The 24,489-nt window shown below is 50.2% G+C and overlaps 1 protein-coding gene across 5 annotated transcripts in view; it reads right to left on the bottom strand.

Moving 5' to 3' along the window:
* Window positions 1-1,721: 1,721 nt before the first annotated feature.
* SGK2 (serum/glucocorticoid regulated kinase 2) overlaps window positions 1,722-24,489 on the bottom strand; it is a 30,817-nt gene continuing 8,049 nt past the window's right edge. Inside the window, exons 2-14 of one of the 5 annotated variants that reach the window (XR_001007852.1) lie at window positions 20,673-20,731; window positions 20,069-20,118; window positions 19,464-19,521; window positions 19,187-19,270; window positions 17,670-17,801; window positions 16,145-16,257; window positions 15,814-15,850; window positions 14,698-14,784; window positions 12,641-12,736; window positions 11,248-11,403; window positions 7,265-7,354; window positions 3,969-4,159; window positions 1,722-2,527 (exon numbers count right to left, since the gene is read on the bottom strand). Coding sequence is in view for 4 of the 5 variants with exons in the window: in XM_011996481.1 (XP_011851871.1) it covers window positions 2,363-2,527; window positions 7,265-7,354; window positions 11,248-11,403; window positions 12,641-12,736; window positions 14,698-14,784; window positions 15,814-15,850; window positions 16,145-16,257; window positions 17,670-17,801; window positions 19,187-19,270; window positions 19,464-19,521; window positions 20,069-20,118; window positions 20,673-20,708 (1,104 nt within the window). In the remaining variant the exon portion in view is untranslated. Of the gene's footprint in view, window positions 2,528-3,968; window positions 4,160-7,264; window positions 7,355-11,247; window positions 11,404-12,640; window positions 12,737-14,697; window positions 14,785-15,813; window positions 15,851-16,144; window positions 16,258-17,669; window positions 17,802-19,186; window positions 19,271-19,463; window positions 19,522-20,068; window positions 20,119-20,672; window positions 20,732-20,833; window positions 20,891-21,928; window positions 22,430-24,489 lie in introns of those variants that run through there. The other 4 variants (XM_011996481.1, XM_011996478.1, XM_011996479.1 and 1 more) reach the window with 4 other exon arrangements.

The following is a 24,489-nucleotide window of genomic DNA, read 5'->3' as shown; positions in this document are numbered from 1 at the left end:
GTTACAGCTCACGTTCTGTCTGATCAGAATTACCTTTAGAAATGACTAATCTTGGCCGGACGCGGTGGCTCATGCCTATAATCCCAGCACTTTGGGAGGCCAAGGTGGGCGGATCATCTGAGGTCGGCAGTTCGAGACCAGCCTGACCAACATGGAGAAACCCTGTCTCTACTAAAAATACAAAATTAGCCAGGTGTGGCGGCACATGCCTGTAAACCCAGCTACTCAGGAGGCTGAGGCAGGAGAATTGCTTGAACTTAGGAGGCGGAGGCTGCAGTGAGTCGAGATTGTGCCACTGCACTCCAGCCTGGGCAACAAGAGCGAAACTCGGTCTCAAAAAAAAAAAAAAGAAAAGAAAAAGAAAAGAAAAGGAAATGACTAATATTGAACATATGGAGCTCCATGGTGGCAAGGAAGTTCTAGGCATCAGTTCTGCAGCAGCCTCCAGCTCTGACCAGCTCTGAGCTCCCCTATGTGCAGTGGAGCATGGCACGAACCTGGCAGCCAGCCTCAGACCAGGAGCGGCATCCCATTCAATGTCTCCTCTTCAAGACCCCATTTCTCACACGTGGCTTGTTCCAGCCAACTTTTGACTTAGCTCCTCACTAGAGATTTTGGCAGTCATTCTGCCTGGACCTAGTAGCCAGAGCGAGAAGCAGACCCACAAAAGTTCAATGTGAGAGCCCTGGAGCCAGCTTGTAGGGCTCCAAGTCCCAGCTCCGGCCTTTATTAGTTATGTGACCTTCAGGCAAGGAACAACTTATCTGACTCTGCATCTTCACTGGTAAAAAGGGGATAGTAATAATTCCTACCTCAGGGTTGTTTGGATGGAAAATTTGTAATAGACATGAAAGAGTCTAGCACAGCAACTAGCCCAGCATAGGCAGGCGATCTAAAGCTAACTTTGGCCAATTAAGCAAAAAAGGACTGTGTTAAAAAGGATCAGAAGTTCTCAGATCATTTGGAAAGCTAGATAAGACTTGAGGCTTGGGCAGGTGCAGTGGCTCATGCCTGTAATCCCAGCACTTTGGGAGGCTGAGGTGGGAGGATCACTTGAGGTCAGGAGTTCGAGAACAGCCTGGCCAAAATAGCGAAACCCTGTCTCTGCTAAGAATACAAACAATAATTAGCCAGGTGTGATGGCGCATGCCTATAGTTCCACCTACTAGGGAGGCTGAGGCAGGAGAATCACTTGAACCCGGGAGGCGGAGGTTGCAGTGAGCTGACATAGCACCACTATACTCCAGCCTGGGCAACAGAGCAAGACTGTCTGAAAAAAAAAAAGACTTGAGGCTTCCAGGAATGACATTGCAGGGCTGGTCTGATGGCGTTGTTGCCATTGAGCACCAACTGCTACAGTTTGCATCCTTGCCACTTCTACACCAGGAACTCAATTTTGTGGATACTGCTGCCACAGTTACCACACAAAAGAGCACTCCTGATTCCTTTCCTGAGTCAAAGTGTGGCATGGGTGCATCCCTGGTCCCCATGCCTGGCCCTGGCTAAGGGGAGGCTGGGAAAGTCGGTGTCTAGCATTTTCAGCTAAAAATACAAAATTAGCCAGGCGTGGTGGTGCATGCCTGTAATCCCAGCTACTCAGGAGGCTGAGGCAGGAGAATTGCTGGAACCTAAGTGGAGGTAGTTATTGCCCCCCATTAAGTCTCATAAAACAGGGGATTCCCTGGAGACAAGAAGGGGTTCAGATACCAGGCACCCAGACCCAATAACAAATGTCCAATATTACCCGCAACAAAGACAGATATCATCAACATAGAACAATTAGAGATATTGATACCCGATAAGCTTGTTACATCTCTGTCATTTTACACATTGAGATCAAAATCCAAACACCAGGAGGCCCTCTGGTAAAGCGTGCTGGCTGCCTACCCAACATTCTCCCCTTCTCCCTTAGTGTCAGAACCCCTTTGTTATAAGGGATAGTCACGTACCCAGCAAATAAGCCACATCTCCCAGCCTCCATTCCAGGTAGGGGTGGGTGGTTAGTGAGATGGAAGCAGAGGGAAAGCTCTTTAAAAGCACCCTTTGCTCTTCTCCCCCTTTCCTCTGTTTTCCTTTCCCCAAACACAAAATTGGCAGCTAGAGCTCCAGTAACCATCTTGTAGCAAACCTAACATTGGAAGCCATTTGTCAAGGTTGGCAGGGCAGAAATACAGCCTCTGAGTAGCTGATGACCTGTCCTGCCAGCCCTGGACTCCGTAACGTTATTTTTCTTTTATGTGGTGGAAAAAATAAACCTGCTTCTCATTTAAGCCATTGTTACTTTGAGTCGCTCTTCCTAGCAGCTGAAGGTAATTCCTTACTAATACCAGCCGGCCTCAGTAGTTTCACAGGTGCTTCTCTTCTAGCAATCCAGGATGTCATCATCCTCTGGCGCGTAAGAAAATCCCAGAAATGCACTTGAGGCCCCAGAGCTGCTGGCCACAGTGTCAGGGGTACAGCCAATGGACTTGGACACAGCTTCCTGGGTGAACTCTGGGTCAAAATGCTTCAAGTCAGCAGGTCCTGCCTGTCAATGAAAGCCAACGATGAGAAGAAAACACCGGGGTCAGAGCTGCCAAAGGAGCCCAAATCCTCAGGGATGTCAGGCCTCTGTGAGTGCCCCATGCTTCCTAGTCATCCATACTTGACTGTCACTTTCCTGTGCATTTACAGTGATCATTTTATCCTCTCACCTCCTGGTATTCTGCCTCTACACCAATCCTTAGACGAGTTAGTTAATCAATATATACTTACTGAATGCCTACCAGGTACTGTTCATGGCGCTGGGAACACAGGAGAACAAGGCAAAGTGAGCCCCTGTATTCATGGAGCTTACACTGTGTAGGGGGTAGGAGGATTGATAATAAGCATGTGTACAAATAGATAACTTAGGATGGTGACAGGTCCTGTGAAGAAGATAAAATAGGATAATATGGTGGAGATTGGGGCTGCTTTAGCTATTTTGGAGGAAGACCTGTGAGGGAGATTACAAAAATGATCACAAATTCTCCATTTCCCATCTAGAGGTGGAGTCTATTTCTCCATTCCTTTAATGTAAGTTAGCCATATGACTTGGTTAGGCCAATGGGACATTACCAAATATGACACAAGCAGAGGCTTGAGAAATGTACATCAGAAGTTGCTCTCTTGCTGTACTTCTAACCCTGAGGCCACCATGTGAACAGCCCCAGACTAGCCTGCTGGAGCATGAGAGGCTTCGTGAAGAACTCAGTTGCCCTGGCTGCCTGCCAACTCCCAGGCATGGGAGTGAGGCAATTGTAGATCAACAACTGCCAACTGTCCCGCTAGCTGACCACAGACGTGAGAGAGCTCCACAGAGACCAGCTGGCCTGGCTCAGACTGAAAAAAAAAAACACATAGAATCCGAACAAAATAATTTTTTTTTAAGAGACAAGGTCTTTTTTGCCGTGTCACCCAGGATGGAGTGCACTGGCATGATCACAGCTCACTACAGCTTCGACATCCCACCTCAGCCTCCTGCTGGGACTACAGGCATGCAGCACCACACCTGGCTAATTTTCTATTTTTCTATAAAGATGGGGTCTCGCCATGTTGCCCAGGCTGGTCTTGAACTCCTGGCCTCAAGCAATGGTAATGGCTCGGCCTCACAAAGTGCTGGGGTTACAGCATGCCTGGCCAAAAGATTGTGTTTTAAACCACCTAGCTCTGGAGTTGCTTGTTATGCACCAAGAGCTAACCAATACAGTCTCTCCGAGGAGGAGGCCTCAGTTTTATAAAGTAAGCAGCCGAGGAAGGGGAAGGGCTTGCAAATCTTCTTTAGTGTGCAAGTTGGGCTATGGAGCCAAACAGATCAGTTTCCAGCTTCTCAATAAGGCTACAAGACAAGGTAGTCCCAGCCCAGCACTCAGAGTTCCAAGATCAGAATATGTATCCTGGCCCTTATTAGTTGTGTGACCCTAGAAGAAAATGATACTAAAGAAACTTACTGAAGACCTCACAAATGGTAGGTGGCAAAACCAGGAATCCAGCTTTGGAGTGTCTCATTCTAAAGTCCATGCATCTGTGCCTGGCATTCCATGTATGATTCTCTCTCCAGGGTATCAGTTTACATTGTCTTTACTGTCTTTTTAAAATTCCAAGGAAAAGAAGCTTTTCTGGTGCCTGGCCTGAGTGTATCCTATCTGATCCAGTGCCCAAAGACAAGTTCATGAATAGGTAATTCACGAAAGGAGAAATGTAAATGGTGAATTAACATTGGCAGTGTTTCGTATGCAGGCTGTTTCGATGGAAGGGGCTTGGCACCACGCTTTACAGGTAGACCACACAGCCTCAAATGCCCACCTCCAATAGGGCTCCTTTCATTCACACTGCTACTACCAATTAACATTGCAAAACCAGCACTTTGGGAGGCCAAGGCGGGAGGATCACTTGAGGTCAGGAGTTCGAGACCAGCCTGGCCAACATGGTGAAACTCTGTTTCTACTGAAAATACAACAACAAAAAAATTAGCCAAGCGTGGTGCTAAACGCCTGTAGTCCCAGGTACTCGGAAGGCTGGGGCACGAGAATTGCTTGAACTTGCAGAGCTAGAGGTTGCAGTGAGCTGAGATCGTGCCACTGCACTTCAGCCTGGGCAACAGAGCAAGACTCCATCTCAAAAATATAAAAAATAAAAGCCAGGCACGGTGGCTCATGCCTGTAATCCCAGCACTTTGGGAGGCTATGGTGGTCAGATCACTTGAGGTCAGGAGTTCAAGACCAGCCTGGCCAATGTGGCAAAACACCATCTCTACTAAAAATACAAAAATTAGCCAGGTGTGGTAGCACATGCCTATAGTCCCAGTCACTCAGGAAGCTGAGGCAGGAGAACTGCTTGAACCAAGGAGACAGAGGTTGCCATAAACCGAGATTGCGCCACTGCACTCCAGCCTGGGCAACAAAGTGAGACTCCATCTCAATAAAATAAAATAAAAATGAAAATGAAAATAAAAACTGGCCAGGTGTGGTGGCTCACACCTGTTATTCCATCACTTTGGGAAGTTGAGGGGGTGGATCAGTTGAGCCCAGGAGTTCAAGATCAGCCTGGGCTACATAGAAAACCCTCATATGTACAAAAAATACAAATTAGCTAGGGGTAGTGGCACCCACCTCCCAGCTACTCGGGAGGTTGAGATAGGAGGATGGCTTGAGCCCAGGAGGTGGAGGTTGCAATAGGCAGAGATCATGCCACTGCACACCAGCCTGGGTGATAGAGTGAGACCCTATCTCAAAAAATAAATAAATTTAAAAAACTAACCATCTTTACTATAAGACAGAGAAATATAAATTAAAACAATTAAGAGATGCTGTTTTTTACTTATCAAATTTGCAAAGTAAAAAACAATTAACAACACATGCTTCAGAGTGCAAGTAAGATGAGAACTCTCCAGCAGGTGCCGCTGGTAGGCAGTAGATGGTTCTCCCTTCCACACAGTGAAAAGGCCTAAAAATGGCCGGGTGTGGTGGCTCACGCCTGTAATCCCGGCACTTTGGGAGGCCAATGCAGGTGGATCACTTGCCAGAAGTTCGAGACCAGCCTGGCCGATATGGTGAAACCCCGTTTCTACTAAAAATACAAAAATTAGCCAGGCGTGGTGGCACATGCCTATAATCACAGCTACTCGGGAGGCTGAGACATGAGAATTGCTTGAACCTGAGATCATGCCACTGCACTCCAACCTGGGCAACAGAGCAAGACTCTGTCTCAAGGAGAAAAAAAAAAGAGAGAGAATCTGAAAATGTGAGCATTGGGAACCCCCATCTGGAATCCATCTTAAGGAAATAACCAGAATTCTGGACAAAGACATATACTTAAAGCTGTTCATCAGGACATCATTATAAAGAAAAAACATAGTAACAACCAGAAGATTGCCATTAGGAACATGAGTGAGTAAATTATGTTACCAACATAGGATTGAAATATTATGCAGCCACTAAAAATTGTACTTATAAATTTTTTATGACATGAGGAAATTATAACAACATAGTTTTTAGCCAAAAAAGGAGGAAGATATATAGATGAATAGATACACACACATACACATATAGATATTATAAAGTAGGACCTAATTAGGTTAGAAAAAAAAAAACCCAGGCTGGGCACGGTGGTTCACGCCTGTAGTCCCAGCACTTTGGGAGGCTGAGGTGGGCGGATCACGAGGTCAGGAGATTGAGACCATCCTGGCTAACACGGTGAAAACCCATCTCTACTAAAAATACAAAAACAAAATTAGCCGGACATGGTGGTGGGTACCTGTAGTCCCAGCTACTCGGGAGGCTGTGGCAGGAGAATGGCATGAACCCGGGAGGCGGAGCTTGCAGTGAGCCGAGGTGGCGCCACTGCACTCCAGCCTGGGCAACAGAGTGAGACTCCATCTCAAGAAAAAACAAAACAAAACAAAAAAACACATAGAAAAGTGACTGGAAGGAAATATGCCAGTGGTTTCCTTAAGTAGTGAGATAATAAGCATTTCCCCACCGCTACTTTAAACTTTTCTGTTTTACATACATTCCTCTTTTTTTTTTTGAGACAAAGTCTCCCTCTGTTGCCTAGGCTGGAGTGCAATGGCATGATCTTGGCTCACTGTGACCCCTGCCTCCCGGGTTCAAGCTATTCTCCCACCTCAGCCTCCCGAGTAGCTGGGATTACAGGTGTGCACCACCACTTCTGGCTAATTTTTGTATTTCTAGTAGAGATGGGGTTTCACCATGTTGGCTACACTGGTTAGTTCTTGCTTCCACACAGTGAAAAGGTGGTACGAATCAAGAACCTAAAAATGGCCGGGCTGACCTCAGTGATCTGCCCTTAAGTGATCTGCCCACCTCAACCTCCCGAAGTGCTGAGATTTACAGTGGTGAGCCACCGCGCCTCGCCAGTGTTTTACATACTTTTTGTAAGAATATATGTCATTTTTATTATCAGAGAAAAGTCTATAAATAGAAAAAGATAAAATATTTCTAAAGGGCTTGGCCCTATGTGGGTGTGCTACGTGACACACAAACTGTAAAAGGCTCTGAAGTCAGAGGTATTTATTGGTGCTAAAGGTAAAGGAGCAGCAACATGGCTCTTTATCCAAGAGCTGCACCTGTGGTCAGGACCAGTTCTACCTCTGACTGTGTAGCCTAGGACAAATGCCTGAGCTTCTTGGACCCCCAGTTTTTCCATCTGGATAAGGAGAGTTGGTACACATAGCAAGCTCCCCCAGCTCCGGAAATCCAGAATCTAGAATGCTGTGACCTCTTACCACATTTGGGTTGAAGGGTGGAGTTAGCCTCTTGTGGTACAGGTCATCCCAGTTTATAGGGCTGAAGAATACATGGTTCTTAATCTCCAGCTGCAGGAAGTGCAGAAAAAAGGTGCTAGTTAGAAGTAGCCCTCCCCATGGGTGTTCTCACCTCACTCCCACATCCTCCAGAGCTCCACCAGCAACTGGCTGTCAACTGGAAATTAACTTGCAGTTCTGGCCGGTTTCCTGGGACAAGAGAGTTTTGTAGCCAACCCTCTCCCATCATCCAGATCCAAACCCTTCTCCCCACTACAGCATCTGTTTATTCCAAAACTATTTACTGAGCATCTTCTCTGGGCACCGACCCCTTGCTAGGCTTTGGGGGTGTCAGTGAATAAGACAGCAGAATCTGCTCTAGGGGTGGGGAAGTGCCAGTGGGAGCTTGGGGACCCCTCCCCTCACTCTGCTTCAGTACATCTTGAGTTTTCCAGTATGCAAAGAAGAGAAATAGACTAAATCAACTCACTAGGGAAGGCTTGAAAAATAAAGCCCCCAAGAAGATCTTCGGATTCCCAGACAACCAGATTTTAGGACTCAGCCCTGGTCATGATTCACCACCTTTCCTAATCAAAATCAACATTGGCACCAACTTCTTTCCATCACATCCTCTATCTGTGTTTCTCAAATAATCATTCTCCACCTCCCTATATCAGGAACCCCAGTGGGCTGGTTAACAACTCAGATCCAATATATCTCCATAAGAGGCTGGGTGCGGTGGCTCATGCCTGTAGTCCCAGCACTTTGGGAGGCCAAGGTGGGTGGATCACCTGAGGTCAGGAGTTCATGACCAACCTGGCCAACATGGTGAAACCCCGTCTCTACAAAAATAGAAAAATTAGCCAGGCGTAGTGGTGTGTGCCTATAATCCTAGCTACCTGGGAGGCTGAGGCAGGAGAATCGCTTGAACCCAGGAGGCAGAGGTTGCAGTGAGCCGAGATCATGCCACTGCATTCCAGTCTGGGCGACAGAGCAAGACTCTGTCTCAAAATAAAAATAAATAAAGCCTCCAAAAGAATACCCGAGAAATTGGTAACACTGGTTGCCTCTGAATTGAGGAACTAGGTGGCTGGAAGGACTTTTTCTGGATACTCTTTTGTACCCTTTGAATTTTGATCTATGTGAATGTATAACTTTTTTTTTTTTTTTTTTGAGACGGAGTCTCGCTCTATCACCCAGGCTGTAGTGCCGTGGCCGGATCTCAGCTCACTGCAAGCTCCGCCTCCCGAGTTCACGCCATTCTCCTGCCTCAGCCTCCCGAGTAGCTGGGACTACAGGCGCCCGCCACCTCGCCTGGCTAGTTTTTTTGTATTTTTTTAGGAGAGACGGGGTTTCACCGTGTTAGCCAGGATGGTCTCGATCTCCTGACCTCGTGATCTGCCCGTCTCGGCCTCCCAAACTGCTGGGATTACAGGCTTGAGCCACCGCGCCCGGCCTGTATAACTTATTTTAAGAGTCATACTTTTTTTTTTAAAGATGCAAATTTTTGCTTGGAACAGGAGACTTATCTTCATGGAAACCCCTGTTCTTTAAGCTGGCCAGGAGTAGGCAGCAGATGCCCTAAATGTTGTTATAATTTACAGTAACTGAAATGTAAAACTTTTGGTACAAACACTTAAAAAGCACTTACTGTGCGCCAGACACTGCTGAGAGCACTTTGCATACATTAATACTAATCAATTTGATCTTCAAAACAGCTATGTTAGGTATTACAGTGGGGAAACTGCGGCTCACAGAGAGAAATTAAGCAACACATCTGAGGTCCTGTAACCAGTAAGTGGTGAAGGAGGGATCTGAACCCAAGTAGTCTGCCTCATAGTCCATTCTTTTTTTTTTTTTTTTTTTTTTTTTTGAGATAGAGTCTCACTCTGTTGCCGAGGCTGGAGTGTAGTGGCACCCATCTCAGCTCACTGCAACCTCCACCCACCCCCAGGTTCAAGCAATTCTCGTGTCTCAGCCTCCTGAGTAGCTGGGATTACAGGCGCCCACCACCACGCCCGGCTAATTTTTGTACTTTTAGTAGAGACCGGGTTTCACCATGTTGGCCAGGCTGGTCTCGAACTCCTGACCTCAGGTGATCTGCCCGTCTTGGCCTCCCAAAGTGGTGGGATTACAGGTGTGAGCCACTGCACTTGGCCTAGTCCATTCATCTTAACCACTGTGTTAGAAAAGAAAGCAAACTCCTGGTGAGAAAAGTATTGTGGCCTTCTTTTTGTAAATCCAAATTATCTTGTGTTGAATTTAAAAAGTAGGATTATTTTTAAAGTGCCACTTTAATGAATGAATATAATGAATTTGCTAAGAATGGACTATGAATCATTTATCCCTATATCCCATTTGCCCAGCCTGGGGTCTGGCAAGGAAGAAGTGCTCAGATATTTGTAAAAAGCAAGTGCTGGCTGGGCGCAGTGGCTCATGCCTGTAATCCCAGCACTTTGGGAGGCTGAGGCGGGCAGATCACTTGAGGTCAGGTGTTCGAGACCAGCCTAGCCAACATGGTGAAACCTCGTCTCTACTAAAAAAATTACAAAAATTAGCCAGGCATGGTGGCGGATGCCTGTAGTCCCAGCTACTCAGTAGGCTGAGGCGTTAGAATTGCTTGAACCTGGGAGGTGGAAGTTGCAGTGAGTCGAGATCACACCACTGCACTCCAGCCTGGGCGACAGAGCCAGACTCAGTCTCAAAAAAAAAAAAAAGGCCAGGCATGGTGGCTCACGCCTGTAATCCCAGCACTTTGGGAGGCCGAGGCGGGCAGATCATGAGGTCAAAAGATCGAGACCATCTGGCCAACATGGTAAAACCCCATCTCTACTAAAAATACAAAAATGAGCTGGGCGTGGTGGTATGTGCCTGTAGTCCCAGCTACTCTGGAGGCTGAGGCAGGAGAATCTCTTGAACTCGGGAGGTGGAGGTTGCAGTGAACTGAGATTGCACCACTGCACTCCAGCGTGGCAACACAGCGAGACTCCGACTCAAGAAAAAAAAAGCAAATGCAGTCCACCCTCCACAAAGAAGCCAGAGGAATCTTCTATAAACTTAAATCAGGTCATGCCACACCTCTGCTCAAAACACCCTAAAACTTGCCACTCTCCTCCTTGTTCCCATAGCAGGACTTCTGCACATGCTGTGCCCTGTGTCTGGGGAGCCTTTGCCCAGCTGTCTTCATGGCTGCCTCTTTCTCATCCTTCAAGCCTCAGCTTAATTGTCACCCCCTCAGAGAGAACTCCCTGACAATGCCAGTATTAATTTGCTCCCCTCCCATTATTGTTTATCTCAGCTCATTGTTCATTTTCTTCCTGACATTTGTCATATCTTGTGATAATTGTATATAATGTTTGGGTTTTTTGCCTACCCCCAACCCCAGACTTTTTGTTTTTGTTTTTGAGATGGATTTCTGCTTGTTGCCCCGGCTGGAGTGCAATGGCATGATCTCAGTTCACTGCAACCTCCGCCTCCTACGTTCAAGTGATTCTCCTGCCTTAGCCTCCCAAGTAGCCAAGATTACAGGTGCCCACCACCACGCCCAGATAATTTTTGGTATGTTTAGTAGAGGTGGGGTTTATAACATGTTGGCCAGGCTGGTCTCAAACTTCTGACTTCAGGTGATTCACTTGCTCTGGTCTCCCAAAGTGCTGGGATTACAGGCATGAACGCTGCACCCGGCCCCCACCCCAAACTTAATAAGGGCAGAGACCCAGTCTATTGAATCCCTAACACCTAGCTCAATACCTGGCACATAGTTGGTGCTTAGTAAATATTGATTGACTAAGAGAACTAGACTAGAGAAAGCAGTCAGTTAGTAGCAGTAGTGAATTTCCAAATGAACAAGTGAGCAGTGCCTGGTTTTAGAGGGCAGCGGGATGCATGTTAATGTGCTTCTGAGCTGCCTCTGCAGGAAGCTGCGAGCCCCTTGGGGGCCAGTGCTCCACTGGCAGGTCACCTACAAAGTCTGCTTTGGAGCCCAGCCGCTGCCTCTGGTCCTTGTGGAGAAGGCTTTGCAGGAGGTCACAGGCGGCCACCGTCCGGCCCCCAGGGATCTGTAGCGGCTGGTGCAGAATGTTCTCATACATCTGGGACACGTCTTGGCTGTAGAAGGGCGGCTGGGGAGAGAGGGAGAGCAACTGGAGGATCACCCATGCAAAAGTGAACACAGGCTCCGGGAGACTTGGAGCAAGGTGGGCGGCTGGGAGGACTCAGCATGACCCCCGTCTTGTGCAATGGCTCGCATGGCAGACTGGAAAGAGACAGGACTCCAGGTTTCCAGCACAATGGAGAGAGTTGCTAGGAAGGCCAGAAGCCTCTTCCCACCAGTGTGAGGCCCATCTCTTTTCATCTAGCTTGCTCACCAACTTTGCATTTGGCAACATTTGCACTTTCACCTTCATCATTTCACCCCAGTCTCATAACTATCCTCCAAGAGAGCTGTAATTTTTCAGATAAGAAAACAAGACTCAGAGCAATTATGCTGCAGTTAGGAAGAGAGCCAGGCCCCAAACCATATCCAGGGTCCCCTTCTCTTTCTTACTATTCTTCCTCCCAAGCCTCTTCCAGCTGTTCCTTCCCCTTAATCCACAGAGTCTGTTCCTTCCTAGGAACCAAGCTATGTTGGTGAAACCACCCCCAAAGCAAAGCATGGCCTAGGGCAAATCTACACATGCCTCTACCTAAGCAGGCAGCCTAGGACTGGGGCCAGGGGTGGTTCCACAGCCTATCAGGACTGTGATCTCTCTTGGTCTCCATTTCCCTATCAGCAAAATATGAATAATTCCATTTCCTTCTGTCAGTCTCCAAAGGCTATTTTGAGGCACCCAAGGTGAGACAGTGTGTTGTAAACAATAAAGTGCTAAACTAACTTTTTTTTTTTTTTTTTTTTTTTTGAGACAGAGTCTCCCTCTGTCACCCAGACTGGATGTGCGGTGGTGCGATCTCGGTTCACTGCAGCCTCTGCCTCTCAAGTTCAAGTGATTCTTCTGCCTCAGCCTCCCGAGTAACTGGGATTATAGGTGCTCGCCACCATGCCCAGCTAATTTTTGTATTTTTAGTAGAGATGGGGTTTCAGCATGTTAACCAGGCTGGTCTTAAACTCCTGACCTCAGGTGATCCACCTGCCTCAGCCTCCCAAAGTGCTGGGATTATGGGTATGAGCCACCGCCCCTGGCCTAAACTAACATTATTGGGAAAAAAAAATAATTCGCATATCTGCTTTGGCGTTATCTTTTTTAGTCTGGAATGGAGAGATGGCTTGCTCATTTTCCTGGGCAGAGCTTGTGTAGACCACATGAGAGATAGACCCATCGCTAGCCAGATGGCCCTTGTAGATGGCTACCCCCAACTTACCAGGCCGTGCAGCATCTCGTAGAGGACTGCCCCCAAGCACCACCAGTCTACCGCCCGATCATAAGGCTCCTTCCGAAGCACTTCAGGTGCCAAGTACTGTCAGAAGGAAACACACTTATCTGAATGAAATAAGTTGTTAAGCCTCAGTTGCCGCATCTGTAAATAAGGCACTTGGAGGAAGATGACCAAGAGCTGACCCTGCTGTGCGTGTGCTCTGTGGCTGTGCATGTGTTCATTCATCAGTCATTCACCAAAGGCCTGCTTTCTGCAGGGCCCTTTGCCACGGGTTGGGGACGCAGAAGAGGTCAGCCAGGGCTGCTTTGTGCAATTTACATGGTGTGTACCACACAAAAGCATCAGCCAAAAGGGTAAAGGGGGCTGCAGTCATGGCTGTGATCCACTCACCAAGCCACAACACTATTTCAGAGGTATTATCTGTCAACTTTATTTTTGTTTCAAGGGGTGCTTTTTCTAATTAGTCTGCCCGGAGGGGATGCCTTTTTCTATTTATGTGAAGGCATTCAGCGGGCTATGGTGTCCTGGGAATGGAAGGCCCTGGGAGTACGCTCACAGGGCAGTGTGGAGACAAATGTGAGTGTAAGTAAAAGTAAATGTGGTATATCCTTGTGCTGGAAACCCTAGGGTCAGACGAGAGGGTCAGGAAGGAGGGGGTGATCCCTGAGCTACTGATAAATAAATGCACACCATGCCTGTATGCCTTGCCTGAGGAAGAGAACCTGGGAACAAAAAAAAAGAGGCTTACTGATTTCTTAGCCTAGTGTCTCTGCCACTGAGTCAGGGGCAAGTTCTCAGCAACAGGAAAAGCTGCTCTGAGAGACTGTGTGGGTCTAGGAAGGGCAGAGTCACACAGACCTGAGCCCCGGTTGGTGTATGGTCTCAGCCAGGGCATTTAACCTCTCAGAACCTGGTTTTCTCATTGAAAAAATGAAGATGCCAAATCCCTCCTAGACGCTGTTCTAAGATGCTAACATATGTGCTGGCCCTCGAACAATAGGAGCAACCATGGCTACTCTTGCCTGTGCCCCCCAACACTGTGGAAGTGGCTGAGTCATGGTTAGGTGATGTGTTGGGGCCACATGTCTCCTACATGAGCTGGGGTTCCACATCCTTTGCTCCTGTCCCTAGCAACGTTCAAGGAAGGATGGCTGGACTGCCAGGCTTTGGGGGCTGGCTTTATCCAGCAAACACCACCCGCCATACACAAACACAGACAATGGCTCCTGCTCAGAGAGGTCATCTGACCATCAGCTACCCTAGAACCAAAGTGAGGAGGCCATTAGATCCAAGACCCAACTTTTCAAGCATATGGAGAAAAAGAGAGCAGCTGAGGTCTTGTCTCATGCCAGGTGGGGAGGAGCCTCCCAGTCTGTAGCCTCGGCCCTCCAACCCTCACCCTGACATCTGTCTAGCCACTGGGGACCCCTTCAGGCCCAAGGTCCAAGGTCTAATATTGGTGGGAGTTCAAAGAAAGGTTTTTTTGTTTGTTTGTTTGTTTTTGAGACAAAGTCTTGCTCTTGTCCCCCAGGCTGGAGTGCAACGGCGCGATCTCGGCTCACTGCAACCTCTGCCTCCCAGGTTCAAGCAACTCTCCTGCCTCAGCCTCCCAAATAGCTGGAATTACAGGTGCCTGTCACCACGCCTGGCTAATTTTTGTGTTTTTAGTAGAGACAGTGTTTCGCCATGTTGGCCAGGCTGGTGTCGAACTCCTGACCTCAGGTCATCCGCCCACCTCAGCCTCCCAAAGTGCTGGGATTACAGGCGTGAGCCACCGCGCCTGGCCTGCGTTTCTATTTCTATTTCTACTGGATAGCACTGCGGTAGAGCTTCACTAGTGGCTAGCTGGCTGGGTCTCAGCAGTCCTAGAGCTGGTGCCTCCATTACACAGATGAGGAAACCAAGGTTCAGTGTACAGCCAACTCAGGAGAAGTGCTTGGGTCAAAGGAGTGAGCCCCCTTTGCTGTAACTTGTTGGCTGTAATCAGGAGCTGTGGCCTTACCCACTCATGACCTCCACTCTCCTGGGATGTTTACGCTTACCTCGGGGGTACCACAGAACGTGGATGTGGTCTCTTCAGGCTCTACACCTTCCTTGCAGAGGCCAAAATCCGTCAGCACCACGTGTCCCTGAGAATGAGGGAGGGCATGGGCCGGAGGGTGGTATGAGGGTGGCCAAGGGTATGGCCAGGCCTAACCCCAAAGTCCAGATGTCACACCTCAGGGCAGCAGCTGTGGGATCTGATGCCCAGGCACAGACTGGAGGCTCCACACCAACCCAGGGGTCCTGGACTGGATGCCGGCAACATCACAGGGGCCAGGTGGGCACATGTGTTCCACTCTCTGCCCACAGCTCATCACAAACTCAGACCCACCCCTACAACAGTGGCAGCTTCAGGATGCCCTTGTGGACAGAAACCCCCTAGACAGAGGCTGGGGACTCAGAAAGCAACCACACTTTGTGGCAGCTGGGCAGGAAAGTAGAGTGAGTAGATACTGTGGGGTTCTGCCCGGATCCCTGAAACCAGCGTACAGAAGAACCATGCCTATCCCCATCCCCCTGCTGCTAGAACATTGCCCGCACCCAAAGTTATGCCCCCTCCTTAGGAGCAATCCATGTCCAGGGGCACAAAGGCCCATCCTCTTTGCCTCACTTTGGGACAATCCTAGAGAGCCATCCTGGCTTAGGCCCTCCCCACCCCTGCAAGATCAGCTGAGGCTCCACTGGCAACCACAACGCAGGTGAGCTTCTTCCTTTGCCCAATCCTGTTTTTTCACCCTTTAAAAGTGTTATCTCTTGAGAATGTTCCTCAACGAAGCTTCTGCCTCCTCTCCATCTCAGAGTCTGTTTCCATGGAGCCCAGTCTAAGACAAACTCCACCAGCCCCTGCCTGGCTCCACCCCTGCCCCTTGTATACACGCATGCACATATATACATGTACAGTCTCACGTGCACATATGCATGTGTGTACATGCGCATGGGCACACACGCACACATATGCTCAAATGCCTCCCCTACCTATATGCATGCATGTACAATGCATGCACATCCATGCACACAGACTCATGGTCAGATAGTGTACCTGTGCAACCACGTCCACACGCACACGTGCACACACGCACACACACACACACGCGCGCACACACACACACACCAACCTGGCAGTCCAAGAGAATGTTCTCTGGTTTCAGGTCCCTGCAGAAAATAAGAGAAAAGAGCCTTGAGGTGTCTCAGTCGTTTAGTGAGGAGAGTTGGAGACCTGGTGGTGGGGTGGTCCTGGCAGGAGAACTATTCATGGAGGATCCCAGAGACGCAGAGGGAGAGCCCAGGAAATCTGGGCACTTGGACCTCAGAGGAGGAGACTCCAACCCCACCCAAAACAAAGGACCAACTCCACCAGGATTTCATCAGGTTTTAGGGTCCACACAACCCCTAGCTGTTGGAGCAAGAAGGACCTGGTCCTGGCTCTGAGCCACAGGCAGGCCTCACCTGTAAATGATGTTGAGGGAGTGCAGGTAGCCAATGGCGCTGGCCACCTCGGCAGCGTAGAACCTGGCCCGGGGCTCCAGGAACCGGCGCTCCCGCTGCAGGTGGAAGAAGAGCTGGAGGGGAGGAGGAGTGTGAGAGGAGTTACTGGGTGGCTACTGTAGGGCTAGGGCGCACCTGCTCCCTGCCCTGTGCGGCTGCCCAGCTCACTCCCTCTCTGACCTGCAGCATCTTCCTACCAAAAGAGTTCATGCCGACCCTTGCCCCACACAGCAGACCTGGGTGTCCAAAGAGTCAGCAGAAGAAGAGATGAGTTAGCATTGCTTAAGCACCTCCTGTGTTCCAGGCTCCAAGTCAGGCCTTTCCACATCTCTTATTTAATCCTCATGACAACCTTCAAGGTACAAATGTCATGCTAGTTCCATGTAAGAGGAAGCTAGGAAGGGTCAGAATGGTTAGGCGACTTGCCCAAGGTCATGTAGCTTATAATGGGCAGAGCTGGCATTTGAACCTGCGTGGTTCAAAGATATGCTTTTCCATCAATCCAGGCGATGAGATGATATGGCTGTCAGACTGAGCCCAGGTTAGATCCACCCATGGGCCAATGTTTTTAGACTATTTTGCTGGCATGAAAAGCCCTTCACTTAGGGATGCAGGACAAAACCCCCCCTCTTGGCATCATTCTGAAAGGCATGAGGTCACTCAGGTTAAATCTGGGGTCACTGAGTAGAGCCCCACTACACTGTGCCACCTTTTTTTTTAGGGACAGAGTCTCGCTCTGTCGCCCAGGCTGGAGTGCAGTGGCCGGATCTCAGCTCACTGCAAGCTCCGCCTCCTGGGTTCACGCCATTCTCCTGCCTCAGCCTCCTGAGTAGCTGGGACTACAGGCGCCCGCCACCTCGCCCGGCTAGTTTTTTGTATTTTTTAGTAGAGACGGGGTTTCACCGTGTTAGCCAGGATGGTCTCGATCTCCTGACCCCGTGATCCACCCGCCTTGGCCTCCCAAAGTGCTGGGATTACAGGCGTGAGCCACTGCGCCCGGCCCATTTTGCCATCTTGACCAGAGAGACAGAGTGAAGCCCAGGAGGGAGCCCCGCTTGTCCAGCTGTGCTTCTGGGTCACCAGGTGGCCTCAGGTCTCTGTTTACCAGAGTGACGAGTCAATCCCATCCTGTGCCCTATGGGGCAAAATGGGAGCACTGGAAACCTTGACCATGAGTTCCTCTTAGCATTGACCTTTCCTGGGTCTATCAAAGTGTGTCCGTGGGCAACTCTGAATGAGGAAGGCAAGAAAGCATTATGGTGGGCAGTCTAACAGACGTGAATTCAAGTCCTGACTCTATCAGGTATGGGCTGGGTGGCCTTGAGCAAATGATTACCTCCCTGAACCTCAGTTTCTTCAGCTACAAAATGGGTCTATTGTAAGATGAGGTGAGATCATTCCAGAACTTGGCATGCAGTGGGCATGCGGGATAGACAGCTCCCAGCCAACAGCCCGCCCAGGGAAGCCTCCCTGTGGGCCCACCCACCTCTCCCCCGTTGACATAGTCAAGCACAAAGTAGAGCTTCTCAGGTGTCTGGAAGGAGTAGCGCAGGCCCACGAGGAAGGGGTGCCGCACATTCTTCAGAAGTACACTGCGCTCTGCCATGATGTGACTCTGCTGTGGAGTCACAAAGAGAGGGGTCCATGTCACAGCCCACAACCACCCCTTTTATCCCGGCACAGCCCATACAAGCTTGTGGGTGGGAGTCATCCTACTCAGGACTTTCTCATGCCTCTGCTCAAACACCCACAATGGCTCCCTATTGCCCTCAGAGCCAGGCCCAAGTCCCTTGCTTAGTATTCAGGGCTCAGGGTGGTCAGCCTCATCCTAAGCTAGTCCATGTGGGCACAGCTCTAGCCCCTGGATCAGAGCTTCTTGCCCCTGGAGTGAAAAGCAAAGCATGTGTGATGCCTCACATAAATGAGTTCCTAAGGGAAAGAAGCCACGCACTATCCACGGTCACACATTTGCTCGTGATATTTCCTCTTCTTGGATGTCGCACCCTCTTTTCAGACCATCAGAATCCCACCATCAAGGCCAGCTGCACCGCTGCCTTCCTCAGGAAAACCTCCCATTCTCACTCCCTACAGAGACCTTGTTAACATTAATCACTCTTTTCTCTGAGTCCCCTGATCTCCTATGCAATCCTCCCTCTGGGCCTGCTCTGGCCTACTAATGGAGTCAGGTGTTAAAGGAACTTAGGTCAGCTGAGGCATCAAGAAATCCACGATGGGACTGAGTGTGGTAGCTCATGCCTGTAATCCCAGCACTTTGGGAGGCTGAGGCCAGTGGATCTCTTGAGGCCAGGAGCCTGACCAACTTGGCAAAACTCCATCTCTACTAAAAATACAAAAATTAGCCAGGAGTGGTGGCAGGTGCCTTTAATCTCAGCTACTCAGGAGGCTGAGGCACGAGATCACTTGAACCCAGGAGGTGGAGGTTGCAGTGAGCTGAGATCATGCCATTGCGCTCCAGCCTGGATGACAGAACAAGACTCTGTCTCAACAACACAAAAAGAAGTCCATGATGTGCTGCGCATGTAGCTCATGCCTCTAATCCCAGCACTTTGGGAGGCTGAGGCGGGAGGATTGCTTGAGCCCAGGAGTTTGAGGCTGCAGTGAGCTGTGATTGCACTAGTGCACTCCAGTCACATGGCCTGATGGCATGAAGGCCTTCAGAGAGAAGAAAGTGAGGCTCCACATTGTACAGATGGGAAGCCTGGCACTGGGAACGGGCAGAAGACTTGTCCGTCGTGGAGCCTGCGTTTCCCAGGGGAAGGCAAAGCCAGGCTGGTTTTCCTGAAAGCCTGTGGTGAGGTGGCTCGGCCTGTTTTCTTTGAGAAGGACCAGCATCCTGCATACCATCTGCCCTCTACCCTTTGTTGTGACCACCTCTGCACCCAGCCCCATGGACCTGTCAGAGGTGGGACCCATCTTTGAAAGCCACCCTAGGCTGGGGTTTGAGAAGCAGAAGAAGAAACGCCTGTGCCCGAGCCCTGGTACCTCTTTCTTCTTTAAGATGGACTTTTTCTGCAGCACCTTCACTGCATAGAACGTCCCATCAGACTTGCGCTTGGCCAGCAGGACCTGAGCAGAAACACGAATTTGAGGCCCTGTAGGTGACTTTGGACTTCCCAACAGCAGTACGAGGCCTCCCGCCTGCCCCTGCTTTTGTCTGCAGGTACGAGAGCTCTCTCTTCACACATACAAGTGGCAGCAGGGGCTGAAAGAGGCTGCAGAAGGGAAGACCCAGGCTTCCCAGCCTCACCAAGTCACTCACCTTCCCATAGTTCCCTTTGCCGATGACTTTGAGGAAGTCGAAGTCCGTGGGCCGGGCACTGGGGGAAGACGGAAAACCATGCATCAGCATTTGCAGGTCTGGACAGCTGGTGCCTGAGAACAAACCTGGGCTTCTTTTTAACTTTAGAGTGGGGAAATACAGAGAGCCTTCCAGCAGCCATGCCTCCTCACCCCCGAAGAATGCCATGTTCTCCCAGCCGAGAGAGGGCTTGTAAGATTCACCCTGGCCCCAGGGGAGCTCAAATTCAAGTTAAACAATAGGCAGAGTGGAGATAAAACCAGACACACTGCACAGAAGGCCTGCATAGAAGGCAGGGTTCTGGTACCCAAAGCCCCTGAGTAGGGCCTGAAGTGTGGGGAGTTGCTAACAATGCAGACATTTCGGGGGCATTGCTGGAAGAGGGTTCAGCATGGGCAGAGGCTGCTGGGGAATTCGTGGGAGACAAAGCTGGGGAAAGGTCCTGGGCCCAGATGGCAGAGAGTATTGAATATTAGACCAGATAATTTGAATTTTATTCCCAAGGCAAGGGGAGCCAGGTATGAGGAGAGTCAAGTAGGAACGGTGCTTGAGGGACCAGAACTCACTTTGGGTTGGCTGAAGGCCCCAGGTTGATGTTCCCATTGGCCTTGGAGGGCTAAAGAAAGAAGTGATTACGATCAGCAGATCCCTGCTCCCTGGCTACCTCCCTTTCTCCTAGCCCAGGCCCTGATCCCTTCTCCAACAACTCTACTAGGCCCGCCTGCCTTTTTCTTTTTTTTGCCTGCCCACCTGCCCGCCTCCTTGCCTCCCTCCCTCCTTCTACACACCCACCAATCCACTTATCCACCGTCTTACCCGCTTCTCAAAACAGCCTTGGGAGGCAGCTGGCTGTTGTGCTAACTGAATAGGTGAGGAAACTGAGGCCCAGAGAGGAGTTGCCCAGGGTCTCACAGGCAACCAGGTTGGGATAGAAGCCAGGTGTCTTCATGACAAATCCCATGATTTTTCCAGTCCATCGTGAAGCCCTATTTCAAACCTCTCCTCTATTCACCTTGCAAGTGGCTCATTTCTGTGTGCTCGCAGTGATCCTCTGAGCCCCTGACATTGTCTGGGACAGCCCATGGGGCTACTGGGTGTCTCCACAGATTTCCTTAGCCTCAGGAGGAAGTGAGCGCCCTGATGATGAGTAGGGGACCAAGAACCACTCACCTGTGGACTGGTGGTCCCAGCTGGGTTAGAGTTCATTCTGTAGCAATGATCAGGCAGCTCTGGGGGGACAGGGAGGAGCAGGCATGAGAGAGCTGGTGTTGCGGGGTCAGCTCCACCCATCCAGGGCTTCAGGCACCACTGCCCTCTCCATCCTCCCCTACCTGTGCACCTGCCCCCGCCTGAGGGTTTCCTACCCCAGAGGCAAGCAACCCCTGCATGGATGGAACAAACAATGATATTCCCCGGACCTAGACTTTCTAACAAACATCTCAGAAGGGATAAAGGGGGATAGTCAGAGTGTGGCCCCTCCCAGGCTGATTCTTTTCAAGAATTGGGGATACCCAGGGCAGCAAGAACCCTGTGAGCCAGGGTAGCCCCAGAAGTCCCAGATGGCCAGGGCTGGAAGGACCTTTTCAGGGCATAAAGTCTGAACCCTTCCCCCATTTCACAGGTGGAAGGCCTGGGGCCTAAGGAAGGACCTTCCTAAGTCCACACAGCCTTGTGAAGGCACAGGCTGGGCTCTCCGGACTCCCACGGAGGAACAATGGCAACCCGGAATTACTGTGCGCATTTCCAGCTGGGCTCTGTGCTACGATCTCCTCACCACAGGGAATTCTGCCCAACGCCTCAGGAAAGGCAACTGCCGTGGAAGCCCTGGGCTGGGGCCGCAGAGACACCCAAGACTGGCCAGTATCTATTCGGGGCCAAACAACAGAAGGTGTGACCAGCTGATCTGTGTGGCCAGGAATAGTGTCTTCCTTGTTCCACCCTGCAGAGGAGAGGAGGCCAGGGTGCCCAGGCCCCGCCACAGATCGCTTGGGGTCCCACAGCCTCATCCTTGCTTGGCAAAGGCTGAGAGCAGAGAGTTCACCTGAGAGGCCAGCTGCTGTGCATCTCAAGACCTTAGTCTTGGCCCACTGTGGGGCCTGGGCTGCAGCCCAGCCTCTCTGAGTAGAGATTTCCTATCTTTACAAGGCAGGTCCTGGAGGCACCAACCTCATGGCCTTCTTGGGAACAGAGAAAGTGAAGGGGAATTGAGAGGATCCCCCATCAGCCCCTCTCAGGGCTGCCCTGAGAGGCCCAGCCCTGCCAAGCCCTAAGAGCAAGCCGCAGAACTGCTAAGGAAGTGCAGCCTTGCCCCTAGCCAATGCCAGACGTGTGTGCTCCTGCAAACAGCCCACAACACTGCCACACCCTCTCTTGGGCTGACCCCAATGGCCCTTCTGCCAGGACTTGGCCTCCCTGGTCCCACATACCTGCGAGTCTGAGGAGAGGCCTCTAGGAGAACCAGCAGTTGGAACCGAAGACAGGCAGTGGACAAGAGAGCCTCTCTCTGTTCTCCCAACAAGGGCCTAAGTGTCTGTGCCCGGTGCCGGCCTGGCCCCAGCACAGAGCTCACAGCTCCCGGCAGCCGCGAGGGGGCTGGTTGATGTCACGAGGGATCCAGCAGAGCTTAAGATGGGACTGGAGACTTCTGTTCCCTGGGGGACACCGTCTTACCCTGGCGGGGATGGTGGGAGGGGTGGGCAGTAGCCCCAGGGGAGCCCTGGAGACCCTTGGGGCTTGTTAGACTGTGTGGGTCCCGGTGTGTGCGGCATGGTATGTACTGTGTGAGTGTTCTGTGCATTCCGTGCTTCCATGTGTGTCTGTCTGTGGCTCTGTATTTCAGGTATTTGTGTCCGTTTGTATGAGTCTGCGCAGATGATTGCATGTATGTGTCAGTGTGACCACAGTTGTACAATTACATCAGCGTATGTCTGTGCATCTGTGACTGTGTGTATCACTGTACCTCTCAGTGTGTGTGGTGTGTATATGGATGTGTTTCAGCGTGTCTCTGTGTAGTACATGTCAGTGTGTATCTTTGTATGTGAATGTGCTGTGTCAGTGTGTGTATGTGGGTGAGTGTGAGTCTGTGTGGATGTCTGAAGGTGTGTGTTCAGAGCAGTCTGGGCATCTATTAATATGTGTGTATAGGTAAGTCATTGTGTGTCTGTGTTCATATTGGTGTATATCAGTAAATTTACTCTGGGGTGTGTGTGTGTGTGTGTGTGTATGCGCGTGCATGCGTGCGTGTAGGGAGCCTGTGTATATGAACCCTGTGAAGACCATCTGGAGCTGAAGAAGAGGTCCCACAGAGGTCAGCCATGGCAGCTGAGACCCCTTCACCTCCCAAAAACCTGCAGATGTTTCAGAGGAAGGAACCTGGAGCCTGGGTGTCTAGCTCAGTCCAGGCTGCCTTGGTCTTTGCTGAGCACTTGGTCCTTTGGGCCTTTCCCTGCGGTCCCCTCAAGGGCTCTGGCCCAGTCCTCAGGGCAGGCCTGGTTGGCCCACAGCTGTCCTGCTGTGTAAGAAACGGTCCCAGAGAGCCCCCTGGCTCAGGAAGGCCTTGCTTCCTGGGGCAGTCATTAGGTACTCACAGGGTCCCTTCCTCTCCCCAGGACCCGAGGGGTGGGCAGGTGTTCTGGGGAATAAAGGAGTTGATGGGCCCACAGCCCCTGCCCTTCTCGAACTTTTTGTGTGGCTACAGTATACTACAGGGGAGGGACACATGGGGCTAGGGCCCAGAAAGTTGGTCAGGGATGGAACTGAGGCCTGTGGCCTCAGGGGTTCTCTGTGGGCTCTGAAATGCAGAGGATCTGGAAGTGTTGACCAGAGAAAACCTGAGTGCACAGTATCAAAGCCTTCCATCTTGAACAAAATAGAAATGTGGAACCAGTTCATGATGAGCAGGATGTCGTGTTGACAAAACACATACCCAGAACAAGGACATTTCTTTTTAAAAACAAGATCCTGATGTGGCCTTCATTCAGCAGCACTACTTATAACAGCAAAATAATTGTGCTAATAGTAACTTAAGTGTCCCACCACAGGGCACTTCAGAACACTTGCTGGCTGCAAGAGCTCCCTCTCTTGACCATACACCGTGTCCAGATACTGTCCCATTTCTTTGTACCCCTTTTCAGCTAAACTCCTCCGAAGGGTGGTCTGGACTCCTTGTCTCCACTCCTCTTCCTGTTCTCTTTTGAGCCCATTCCAAACAGGCTCTCATCCCAACACTTCAGTGAAACCGTGGACCAGTGACCTCTATGTGCCAAAGCCAGTGATGAGTTCCTCATCCTCATCTTACTCAACTTCTCTGAAGAATTTGGTGTGCTCACGTTCCCCATTTGGCTTCAGGAACTCTTGGTTTTCCTTCTAGCTCACTGACTGCTCTTCCTCCATCTCTCGTGCTGGATTTTCCTCCTTTTTTTATCCTTAAACATAGGCCTATCCCATGGCTTAGTCTTTGGGCCTCTGTCTACACATACTTGTTCTTTAGTTGATCCCTACCATTTTAATGGTTTAACCAACTATACTTGTCAGTTCCCAAATCTCTCTCTCTCGTTCTAATTCTCTTTCTTTCTTTTCTTTTCTTTTTTTTTTTTTTTTGAGACAGAGTCTTGATCTGTCACCCAGGCTAGAGTGCAGTGGCAGTATCTCAACTCATTGCAAACTCTGCCTCCCAGGTTCAAGTGGTACTCCCACCTCAGCCTCCCAAGTATCTGGGACTACAGGCCCCGCCACCATACCCGGCTAATTTTTGTATTTTTTTTAAGTAGAGATGGGGTTTCACCATGTTGGCCAGGCTGGTCTCGAACTCCTGACCTCAAGTGATGTGCCTGCCTCAGCCTCCCAAAGTGCTGGGATTACAGGTGTGAGCCACCACACCCAGCCTAGTTCTGATTCTTTCTTGAACTCTGTACTTAAATATTTAACTGCTTCCTTGACAATTCACTAGTTAGATGTCTAGAGGCATCTCAATCTTTTTTTTTTTTTT

Source organism: Mandrillus leucophaeus, unplaced genomic scaffold (assembly GCF_000951045.1).
Source record: "Mandrillus leucophaeus isolate KB7577 unplaced genomic scaffold, Mleu.le_1.0 Scaffold516, whole genome shotgun sequence".
Classification (NCBI taxonomy): domain Eukaryota; kingdom Metazoa; phylum Chordata; class Mammalia; order Primates; family Cercopithecidae; genus Mandrillus; species Mandrillus leucophaeus.
This window is presented reverse-complemented; position numbering and strand designations above follow the sequence as displayed.